The following is an 11,134-nucleotide window of genomic DNA, read 5'->3' on the forward strand; positions in this document are numbered from 1 at the left end:
ACAATATTACCTGTCTACAGGCTTTCAAACAATACTACTTAGAAGCTTGGGAAAGCATGCTACACAATCTGATCTGGCCATTTTAGTGACAAATACACAACATTCCCTAGATAAAAGAAAAAAAAAAAACCATCTACCCAGTAAGATATTTGTTAGAAGTAAATGATTAGTTCTTCTTTCAGAAGATCTCTCCTTCCAGTACAATAGTATGCAAGTATTTTGGGCCAGTCTGACAAACCTGTCTGGGAGTTTTAGAATATTTTATTTTCTCTGAAACAATGAAACAAGACAGTAACTATAGAAAAGATGAAATATTTTACAGCAGTAGAACGCCAAACACTGCTTTTTCACCTACAAAATTCCTCCCAACACAGGCTTCCAACATCTGTGTTTAACCATTTATCTGAATTTACCTGAAAAAGCAGAGAGTCTTAATCTAATTTCATAAACGCATGCTGAGCACCCTCAGGCATTAGCGTAATGACTACACTTTCCTTTTTCAGCCCCTCCCTGGGCATGCTGGCTGTTACTTCACAGATGACACTACACTGGCAGCATCACAACTATTCTTTGAAGCAAATGGAGAGTTCAGTAATAAAGTAAAGCTTCATTTGCTCAAGACACGTGACTAGAACACAAGTTTTATAAAACCATATATTTCTGGAGAACAAACACTTTATTTCTAGAAGCTCTTTTGTTTTGGGAGGTGGGTTGGGGATGTTTAAGAGGGAGGAATGAAGAGAAGGAGTCACATAGAAGGGGAGAAAAACATCATACGCTACGTTTTGTCTCATAGCAGCAAAACATCATACAGCTATGTTCAGGACAATTCAAATTCTCAGTATATTCAAACATCACAGATCCAAGGGAGAAAATATGCAGAAGTGTGCTGCCTGACTTTCTGATAGCTGGCTAACCAGGATAGTCGCTAGTGGCTTTTTATTTTGCTAACTCATAAAAGCAGTTCTGTATTTTGCTCACAATTTATATTCTGAAGCAGGTTTAGAGTAAGAGTCTTTAAATTTAAACCATAAGCACAAAGCCAGATGTTATTTTCCATAGTAGTTTGAATTGCCTTAAATTCTTAATGAAACTCTGAATAACTGAAGACATTCCTCTGATTGTTTATGGCCTCAAATTTCCAAATGTCTGAGCTACTGATGCCACGCAGAATTTCTCTATACTACAAGAACACAGCTTTAAAACCACACTCACAAAACTATAAGACTTAATTGTACAGAGTAAAAAATTAATATTAAGTCCCAATTCAGCAAAGAATGTAAACTTGGACATTTTACTTATTTAAGCTGGATTACTTCTTGCATAAGCATGTATGCCTAACTGTTTGCAGAATCAGGACCAAAACCTCCTGAAGTCTGCCACCTATGCGTGATATTTACCAAGTGCTTCTACAAGGTATCAGTAGCAGTATTATAAAAATCATGTTTGAGCAAAATACACTGTCTAAACATTATGCAAATTAGTCTTTCATTATTAAAAATATACAGAAATTTAGCCATACCAAGAGCAGAAACTGAATTCTGATCTCAAACAAATTAGTCTGGTTAAGAATTAAAACAATTATTCCAGTTTCCTCAAATTAAACTAGCTTACCAAGATAGGACAGAACTTGACAGAGAAATGAAAACCCGAAAACCCTAACCAAGCAGTAAGAACACCCACAGTCACTGCAACAGATATGGGAGGGAGGGGGGGACACGACACACTCCCTTGTTACCTTCCTCCCCAAGCTTATTTGCATTTAATAACATTTCTGCTAAGACGGTTTCATGATTTACACTGTCTATTGTGTACACCTACCACTCAAGAGTTAAAAAAGTCTTGAAATATGAAACATGACTGTAAAAGCCATAAAAATCAAGCAGCAAAAAATCAGAGTTATTTGATATCTAAGACTATGTTTAAGTTGGCCAAATGGCACTTAAATTTTGGATGTTTGCTGCAAGTTGAGACTTCTTTCCACCATCATATGATACAGCTTCAAAAATCTTAAGACCAACACTAGCATCAATAAATGTAGTATTTCGGGTAACGTCAAGGCAACACCTTTCCCGTATTTCTAAGGCCCTTGTCAAATACTTGGTTTTAATAACAAGTTTATATTCTCTACTTAATAACTATTTTTGTAACTTTTAAAAACAACACAAAATACGTACAACCTCAATTTGATGTTTAAAGGTGTGGAAGGCTACAATTATTTTTGTAATCTTCTAACAAACATAGTCTTTTCAGATTTTAGCTTCAGGACACAGGACAAACCTCCACTATTTTGGGGGAATTTCAGTGAGGCCAGCATCCAAAAACTCTCATTCACTGTGCGACTGATCCTGCACCACACTAAGCAGGAGAAAGGCTTTGTGGCAGCTCCTGATCATTAAAAAACAGACGAGCAAAAAAAAGTCATTCAAGAACCGGGGAAGACAGGAAAGCCCAAGCAAGGCAGAGGCAAACCCCTCTCCGACAACTCAGGATATCATGCCACGGGCGCAGAGCTCCTCTTTGCAAAATCCCCCCCGCGGGAGGCGGCGCCGCCGCCTGCTGCAAGGTTTTGCTTCTCGCTTCTCCCTGATCCTGAGCTCTTAGGGCCGAGGAGGAGCTGCGCCAGGGCAAGCGCGGCTCCTGCGCGGCCCCTGCGCGGGGGCGCGGGCACCTGTAGCCGCGGGGGGGGGGGGGGGAGAGGGGACGGCGGTACCTTTGAGCTGGGGCAGCGGCGAGAGCTCCACCTGGCTGCTCTGGCTGCGGAACTGCGAGGAGCCCTGCGAGCGCTTCTGCCTCTGCGCCTTGCGCACCGATTTCCGCGTGAAGCCATCCACTTTCTCCGCGGCAGAGATGGCCGCCGACATGGCTGGGCGGTGAGGCGGCGCGGGGGGACGTCGCTCTCCAGAAGCATATATCAAAGCGGAGGGAGAAGCGGGCGGGCAGAAAAGGGGCTTAAAAAGCGGGAAAACGGAAGAAAAAAGCAGGTCGCTGGCTCAGGCCCGCCCGCGCACGCACCGACGCCGGGGGGCAGAGGGCCGGTGTCCTAGCGGCAGGAGCTGCTGCGCCGCCTCGGGCAGCGGCGGGCCCGGCGCCGACGAGCCTCCTGGGTCCGGGCCGCTGCCTCGCTCCCCAGTTCCTGCTTCCCTCGCGATTTCCTCTCCGCGCGGAGCCGGCTCCAGGGGAGGCGGGGGGAGAGGGGAGGGAAAAAGCCAACAAACCCGGCTACAACTTCGCCCAGCGGGGCGGGCACACGCCAAACTTTCCCCTGAGCGGCGGCGGCGGGGGGGACGGGACGCCGCGGGGCTCCCGCTCTGCGCGGGGCAGGCGCAACAAGAGCCGCGGCGGGCCGGGCCCGGCGCCGCCGCCCGCCTCGCCCGCTCCGCGCCCGCCTCAGCCGGGCTCGCCTGCGCCGGCCCGCGCCGAGCCCGCTGTCATCGGCCGGGGCCGCCGCCGGGCCGAGCGCGCCGCGGAGGCAGTTTCCACCGCCGCCCGTCCCCAATCGCGCGCTTCCACACGCCCTCTCTCCGCCTTCAGCCGCCGCCGGGGGCTCCCCGCGCCGCCGCCGTCATCCTGCCCCCTCCCGCTCCGCCAGCGGCTGCGCGAGTGTCTCCGCCCGCCGCGGCCGCGCCGCCCGGGCCCCGCAGCCGCCGAGCCAGCGGCCGCGCAACTTGGCGGCGCGAGTAGAGTTGAGGGGAGAGGAGGGGAGGGGCGGAGCGGGGCAGCGCCGACCCGCCAGGGGGGCAAGAAGAGCCCGGAGGAGCAGCCGCGGCTTAGATGACTGGCAGCGCCGAACAGCCAATGGGAAAAGGTGCTCGTGGACACTCCCCCCGGGCCGGGGGGCGGGGAGAACGCGGGAGCGGGGACGAGCTCCGGGGGACGGAGTGATTGACAACACGCTTCCCCAACCGGATGGGGCCGAGAGGGGGTGGGCGGGTTTTTATCTTTGACGAGGTAAAAATGCGAGCGACAGCGGGAGGGAGGAGAAGTGAAGGTGCGGGGTGGGGTGGCCCAGCGGCAGGCGTTCGCGCCGCGGAGAGAGGGAAGCGGCCGAGGGAAGCCGTTGGGCGCGCGAGGCGCCCGCCACGCCACGCCCCGCCGCGCGCGCGTCTCCCCTTGCAGCCGTTACGGCGGCGCCCCGTTCGCGGCGGTGGAAGCCTTTCCCCGAGCCGGGGCCGCCTCGGTGTTGCCGCTGGGCTTCGGCGGCGCGGGGTCCCGCGGCGGCGGGGGGGGAGGAGGCGCCGCCGCGACCAGCTTCCCCGGGCCGGAGCCCTCTGGGGCGCCTCGCCGGCGCCATGGCGCTGCGCCGGGCTCCTCGCCGCCTCCCGGGCGCTGAGCCCGGCGGTGGTGCGGAGGGTGCGCGGGAGGCGCTGGGGCTGCCGGCCTCAGCGTCCCCCGGGTGTCACGGGCCAGCCGGCAGGGCTGCGCTGCGCTGCAGTTACTAGCGCTGCTGGGAGGAGGGCAGTTAGGCTCGAGCCTGTCAGCAAGCCGTTAGCGGCCGCGTGCGGTAACGAAATGCTCCTCGCCGAGAAAACTTCAAAAGGCGTTTTTAACCCCGGACGGTGTGCGCTCAGAGTTGTACTGGAACGTGGATACGTTTTATGCGTGGGATGTTGCCCTTCGCTGGTCTTAGCTATTTTCTAAGTGCTTCTAATTTTTTTTTCCGCTTGTCCTGACACCTCACGTTTTTGTCTCCGCCGAGTTTGAGTTTTACAAATCTGTGTTACCATGGTGTTTACTCTCCCAGACTGAGTCACAGCCTCCTTTTGGGGGCTGCTGCAGCGCATGCAATTGTCTGAAGCAAGCACGGGCTTAACTTTCAGAGGGTGAATATCTGTTCTTTTTTTGTTGGTGGTTTAGGATAAGAATACTGAATCTTGTAGGCCCGTGGGTAGCAAGAGATGTTGCTTTACACCGGGGTATGAGTAAAATAGATGGAAGGATGGGGGAAAGAAATAGGAGAAATTTTATCTTTCTGCACAAAAGATGAAATACTGACCTGGGGGGCAGAATTTTGGTCTAGGGTCTTAATTACAAATGTGTTTCAAAGAGTAAAATTCCAGTACAACTTATAACTCCAGTTGAAATTCTGTCATGGAAAACAGGAATTGTAACTGCTACACCAAATGAAAAGCATGATGTTTGAGCATTCAGTATATGGCTGCATGAAAATCTGATTTTTACCTGGTCCCATTTCCATATCCAAACAGCCCCACTTTTGAATCATAAACGTATGGGATGCCTTAGCTTGTAGTCATTCAGGTAGAGATCGCAGACTAGTTTCATGCATATCAACACATTTCTTCTTAATGCATAGTTTTAGGTACCAATTCAGAAAATAAGTATTTGTGGTATTTTAAATACATGCTCAAATCTCAGTGTCTCTGGTAGGTTGTAAATACTGTGAGGTAACTATGTGTTTGTTGCATGATTTCATGAGTTGGAGTTTAAACTTCAGATGTATAATCAGTAAACCAAAAGTCAAGTGTAGGTTATGGCTTTATGCGAAGATAGAAAGCTAAGACTGTCAAAGCTTTTTCCTTAGGGACTGTTTCCTTTTATCATTCTTTCCTTTTTTCTTTCCTATGTCAACACCATCTCTACTTACTTTTTAATGCATGACTACCTGTGTACCTTCATCTTTTTTTGCTTTTAATTAATCTTTAGTATTCAGAAAATGTGGAGAGTAGTCTAAGAATTTTTTTCTAGGTATTCTAGAGTATCCAATGTATCTATAAATTATTTTTCCCTAAGCAGAGGGACAATTGCAGTGTGCTGTTGTCTTTATTGTAGGTAGGTAGACTTTTCATTTCATTTATAATTTTATGAATATATATTTTACAGAATCCATTTTACAAACAAAATGGATACCTTTAGGCACTTGTTCTTTAAACTGCGAACTCATGTACTTGTTCTTGCGTTCCTTACCTGGTTAATTCATATCTCATTTCAAAGGCCATAGCTCCTGTTCTGAGAGGACTAAGGCCCAGTTGCTGTGTTGGCGTGTGCCTTTGTTCCTGCCTGCTTCCAACAGCTGTCATTTTCTGCTGCACCCATTTTTAGAAAGTGACAGTCTGGTGTGTCCTATACAGTCTTTAATGGCAACTCAACTCTTGCTGCCTCTTTGCAGTGTAAAGGAATTTATCTTAAAGTTCCATCAATTTAATATTTTGAAAGCTGTTAGGGAAAAGCATTATATAAATGCTAAGTAACATAAGAGTATTTTCTGAGCTTTAAAATATTTTCTTCAAGGTTACTAGGCTTTGGAATGGCTGCCATGCTGATAAGACAGTGTTGTAAAAATCCATTGGCAGTTGAAATTCATGATGCAGAAGCCTATGTGAATAATAGCTGTAGTCTTGCAAAGATGGAATTTCCATACTGATTGCACCTGGAAATGTTTTCAGACCTTATCTTTATATATCACACATACAAGAAATATCAGTGAAATCTGAGTCAGCCAACAAAAAGAAACAGTGTTTTTCTTCTCTCAAATCTATTTTTAGCTGTTGAATTTTCTTTTGTTTTTTTAATATAACTCTTCTGTTTTGGAAAAGAATCAGCAGCAGCTCTGTGGACTAGCTATAATTTCACAAACTGAAATTGTAATGTTTGAATTAATGAGCATTTGGAGTCAGTGGAATTACGTGGCTGAATAAAGTCAGTTGAGCATACAGGTCTATGGGATTGGGATGTTAGGAGAAAAAATGAAACTGAGAGCTCTGACTGGCAATTTGAAGCAGCTACATTTGAGAAAGCTGAAGATTGCCCTTCTCTGCCTGCTGCACATGCTGCTTCCTACACAGCTGTCTGAGCTGCTTGTGAGTCAGCTTCTGAACCTCATGGTTTTTAGAGTGTATTTAAAGGCACACGGTGATGATGCCAGGTTATAAGCTGCTGGCTCCAAATCTAATTCATAAAAGTCTGAGATGTCCACAGAGAATTTTGTGAATGGTAATTTTATGCCAAGCTATTCCAACTCTTAAATCAGAGCCTTCAATATACGCTGAAGCATTGATCCTGCAAAACTTTGTGTGTATCTAACTGTACTTGGAAGAAAAGTCAAAGGGTTAGGAAGTAATGATCATTATCATTCAAAATCGAGAAGCAAAAATCTAGAACAGATTTAACTAAAAGTCACATTTGCAGTACTTTTCATTATATCATAGAGACTTATTTCCTGTGTCTTCCTAGCATCTTCTTTCCAGGAGTGAGACCTCTGAAAATACGAATGAGAACATGATGTGTCATTAACTTTTAGAGTTCTAACAAACTTGTCTTGGAAGCGTGGGGCTTCATGGATCAGGTTGCTACAGAGGTCAGGGAATTGTCTCGTTGCCAGTAGATAAGGAGTTCTGCTAGTTCTGCTTTCCCATTCTTCTGTAAAGATGCTTAGAGGTCGAGCTGCAAGAAATCTAGTTCTCAGAGGCAGTGGGAGGAATATTTTAGTAAAGAGGATGCCATAAGTGGGTGAACCCTCAGCCAGGAAGGTTTGTGGAGAAAGAGGTTATGAAAACTTATTTCTATATCCTTCTCAAAGTGAAAAATTTAAAGGAAAATCCCTGTGGGTCACAACAGTGCTTATATTTACTACTGCACTATTCCATTGGTTTTTCAAGGTGTTTTTTCAACTAACTTAAAATACTTTCTGGGCTGAGGCTCTGCTCTTTCAAGCATGCATTGATTTAAGCACTTGGACTGTGCCACTAAAACCAAGTTAGTTATTCACATATTTCAGGTTAAAGTGTGCAAATGTCTGCATGTTCTCTGGTCTGCACTGGCTAGTCACTGTCTAGCGGAAGTGTTCCTAAATCTTTTGCTTGATAAATCCTTAAATAATATAGAATCAATTATCTCAGAGACCATCTGTTATCTTCCTCCTAGAGCAGGATTTGAAATCATGGGACTGGAAATCGGAGATTAGTTGGCAGGACCTTCTCTTCTGAGGGCTCTGAGTTAGATTTCCTTCAGGATACCTATGAATACATTGTTATGGCCTTTCCAGGCAAAGCTATGTGCTTGTGTATGTGCAGGCAGTGGATTGTTAAAACTAGATCTGATTCTTGTTGGTGTTTTAAAAAGTTTTTGATTAAATCTTCTCTTAGCTAATCCAACTTGATTGTGTTGCAAATATAAAATTTAAGAAGTGTGTACACACATGCACACACACACACAGAGATTATCATAATTGATAATCCAATGAAAATATATCCCAATTTAACTCCTTAATTCTGTTTGTATATTGAACTATCTTTTGGGGTGGAAACAGTGAGGTCTGAGACCTCAACAGGAGTCTATCTGGATCAGTAAGATGCAGAGCATCCCTTTGGGGCATACGTTTACAACTAAGCTTTCAAAATTGTTTAGCATCTTTGCCAGAATGATATTCCCTTAGCAAAAATCTACAGAACATGAACATGTATATATATTAGTTTGTTCTTTGTGCTGAAGATTTGTTTGCATTTTATATTTGAAATGGGAAAGATTTTCAGCAGGAAGAGTGAATTCATGATATTTTTAAAGGTAACAAATGGCACCTGTATTTACTGAAATACAAAAAAAAAAAAAAAGTGCAGCCTTTCTACCACCACTTTCTAATGTTTCTGTCTGTGGCAAACCAGATCTTGGAAGATGCCAACTAGCACTGTCCTCAGCTTTACAGTCTCCTATAAAGATTGTTCAACACAACATTTAGAATATTAAAAGGAACTATTTCTGTTATGAAATGTTTGCATTTAAAAAGTGAACACCTGGAAGCTAGAGTTCTTTCAGAAATAATTCCTAATGCTCAGTGAAAGGAATTAAACAAACAGCAAGGTTTATTCTGTCAAGTTCTCAGCAGGCTAACAAGAATTACTGCATGCTAAGAATCAGCTGCTCTTGGAAACTTAATGAATGTGGCAGCCAGAAAAGTACAAAACATGGCCAAGAGATATATACGCTGTAACAAAGAGAAATGAAGAGAATGGCTAAATCTCAGTAAATCTAAGGGTGGAAAGAGTTCGCTAGACTGGTGTTTGGGAACGCTTTGACAGTGTAGAACGCTTCCTATAAGGAATTGGTTTTGCATCTCAAATTGTAATTCTCTTCCCATGTCAGAACTAGTAATTGCCTACTTGACAAATAATAACTGAAAATTATTTTTATGTTTTCCTCTGTCTCTACTGTGATTTAGCAACTGGAAACAAAGAGCCAAGTCTTGTGCACAGCCAGTTCTCCGCGGTCTGCGAGCAAGCGGCCTGACAACCATTGTTTGCAAACGGCTGCTCTGTATCCACACTCAGTTCCAAGCTGCAGCTTCTCGGTGACATTTTTTAGAAACTTTTTTTGCAAAAGCAGGATGAGTGCTACTAATCAGGAGGAGTCCTAAATACGGAATAATTATTATCAGTCTTTCCACTCCCCAGTTAATGAATGAAACCCAGTCATGCATACTTGTGGATTCCTTTTCTTTGTCATGTAGGTTACAAAGCTTTAGTGTGCATTTGTTTCATGTTTTCAGGCTTTTCTCAAATAATGTGAGAGCTGCAAAAGAGACTTAAAAGAGACAACAAAACACACAAAAAGAGATTGAAAGAGGGTAAACACACAAAAGAGATTGAAGCAAGCTTTTGAGGGATCTTGGTAATGTTTATAATAATTTAGTCATTTGTCTTTTTGCCTGTAACATCCATAAAAATTTCTTTTTGCCAGCAGATGAAATGAACTTACTCAGTCTTCCTAAGATTTCAGAAGTACATACATTCATGTTAGGACTTGCCTACCTGGGGGAAATTTACTGCCTTTACTACAGCAATACAGCCGTAAGTCATTGAATTATAGCAGCACAGTAATGCCAGTGAATCCTGCTTATGTAGATGTGCCCTTAGTCGTGGCATGGCGGTGAAGGAAGCCGTGCTCGTTTCTGCTGCAGCGCAATCTGACGTTATAGCCAAGCTGTCTCGCAGGTCACTGCCCAGGGCAGGGTCGCAGCATTTCGACCCCGTGGCTGGCGCAGGGAGCACCTTAGGTGACCTGGCGTGCTCTCCTCCCAGTGGATCCGCCACCACAGCCACTAAGCACAGACCGTGCAGCGAGCTTACTTAATCCTACCCACTGAACACATGAGCCGCAGTTTGTGTTTCAGTCTGTAAATTGTTCTTTTGTTTTGCAGGCTTTACTGAACACAGTTTTATTTCATGTGACTGTGCTATTTATGGAGGAGTAAATACTGCCGGGGGTCTATTTAAAAAGGCCAATGACCTGGATTTTTTTCCATTTGAATTATCTCCAAGAGTCAGACATGTTAAACAACTGATTTTTTCCCCTGTTGCTGTAGACTGCAATCGTTCCTAACATCTTAGATCAACACCAGCTAAAAAGATGAAGATTTTGAGAAAAATAAAACTTCATGTAATAAGAGAATAATTAGATGGTATGCAGCATATCCATTTCTGGAAGTGATGAATTCCATCCAGAACTACCAGTTATCATTATAACATGTTTTTACTCCTAAATATTAGCTTTTTAAAGTTTCATACTGCTGTAGTAATTTCAGTTCATAACTCTAGTTTGCTCCTTTAATTTTTATTCTGTTTTACAAAACCTAGTATCTAGTGTGTTTACACATATTATAAATAAATAAACAAACCATGTTTTCAGAAAGGGAAGATTTAAACAGAGTACATATTCTTCCTGCTGTCCTTGCAATCTAAATAGCAGTATTGCTTTATAATTTAAGAATCAGAAAATTAAACATTGCAGGAAAAATATTGCTATATTTTCACTTTCAAGAAAGAGCTTTGTGAAAGCAAACAGGTAGCCAAATGTCAGGAATATTAAACATGTTTGGGTATTCTTAAAAGATAAGCCAATCATATTTGTACAATACATGCCATTTCATTAGCAGTATAAAATTAGTTGATCAAAATCCCATTAAGTATAATGGACTCCAACTTGAAATTTTGCTGAAAATATACTGCTCTTTACCTAGTCATGTAAAAGCATGAAAAAGATATAATTTGTATACTGAACATCATTCAATATATGCTCTAAAGTTTGTAGGTTTTACCATGCAGTTACAAAGTACCCTGGCTTCAGTGCAAAGTCAGATTTGGAAGTTACAACTCTCCTCTCCTTTAGAGAGGTGGGAGTAAGT

General features: G+C 44.1%; 1 protein-coding gene across 2 annotated transcripts in view; it reads right to left on the bottom strand.

Annotated features, from left to right (window-relative positions):
* The window catches only part of PPP2R5A (protein phosphatase 2 regulatory subunit B'alpha), a 46,384-nt gene extending 43,050 nt beyond the window's left edge, over positions 1–3,334 (bottom strand). Inside the window, exons 1-2 of one of the 2 annotated variants that reach the window (XM_067293091.1) lie at positions 2,714–3,334; positions 2,281–2,388 (exon numbers count right to left, since the gene is read on the bottom strand). In XM_067293091.1, coding sequence (XP_067149192.1) covers positions 2,281–2,388; positions 2,714–2,864 — 259 coding nt within the window. In that variant the 5' untranslated portion in view covers positions 2,865–3,334. The remainder of the gene's footprint in view (positions 1–2,280; positions 2,389–2,713) is intronic. The other variant, XM_067293092.1, reaches the window with a different exon arrangement.
* Between the last annotated feature and the right edge of the window lie 7,800 nt (positions 3,335–11,134).

This window comes from Apteryx mantelli, chromosome 3 (assembly GCF_036417845.1).
Source record: "Apteryx mantelli isolate bAptMan1 chromosome 3, bAptMan1.hap1, whole genome shotgun sequence".
Lineage (NCBI taxonomy): Eukaryota > Metazoa > Chordata > Aves > Apterygiformes > Apterygidae > Apteryx > Apteryx mantelli.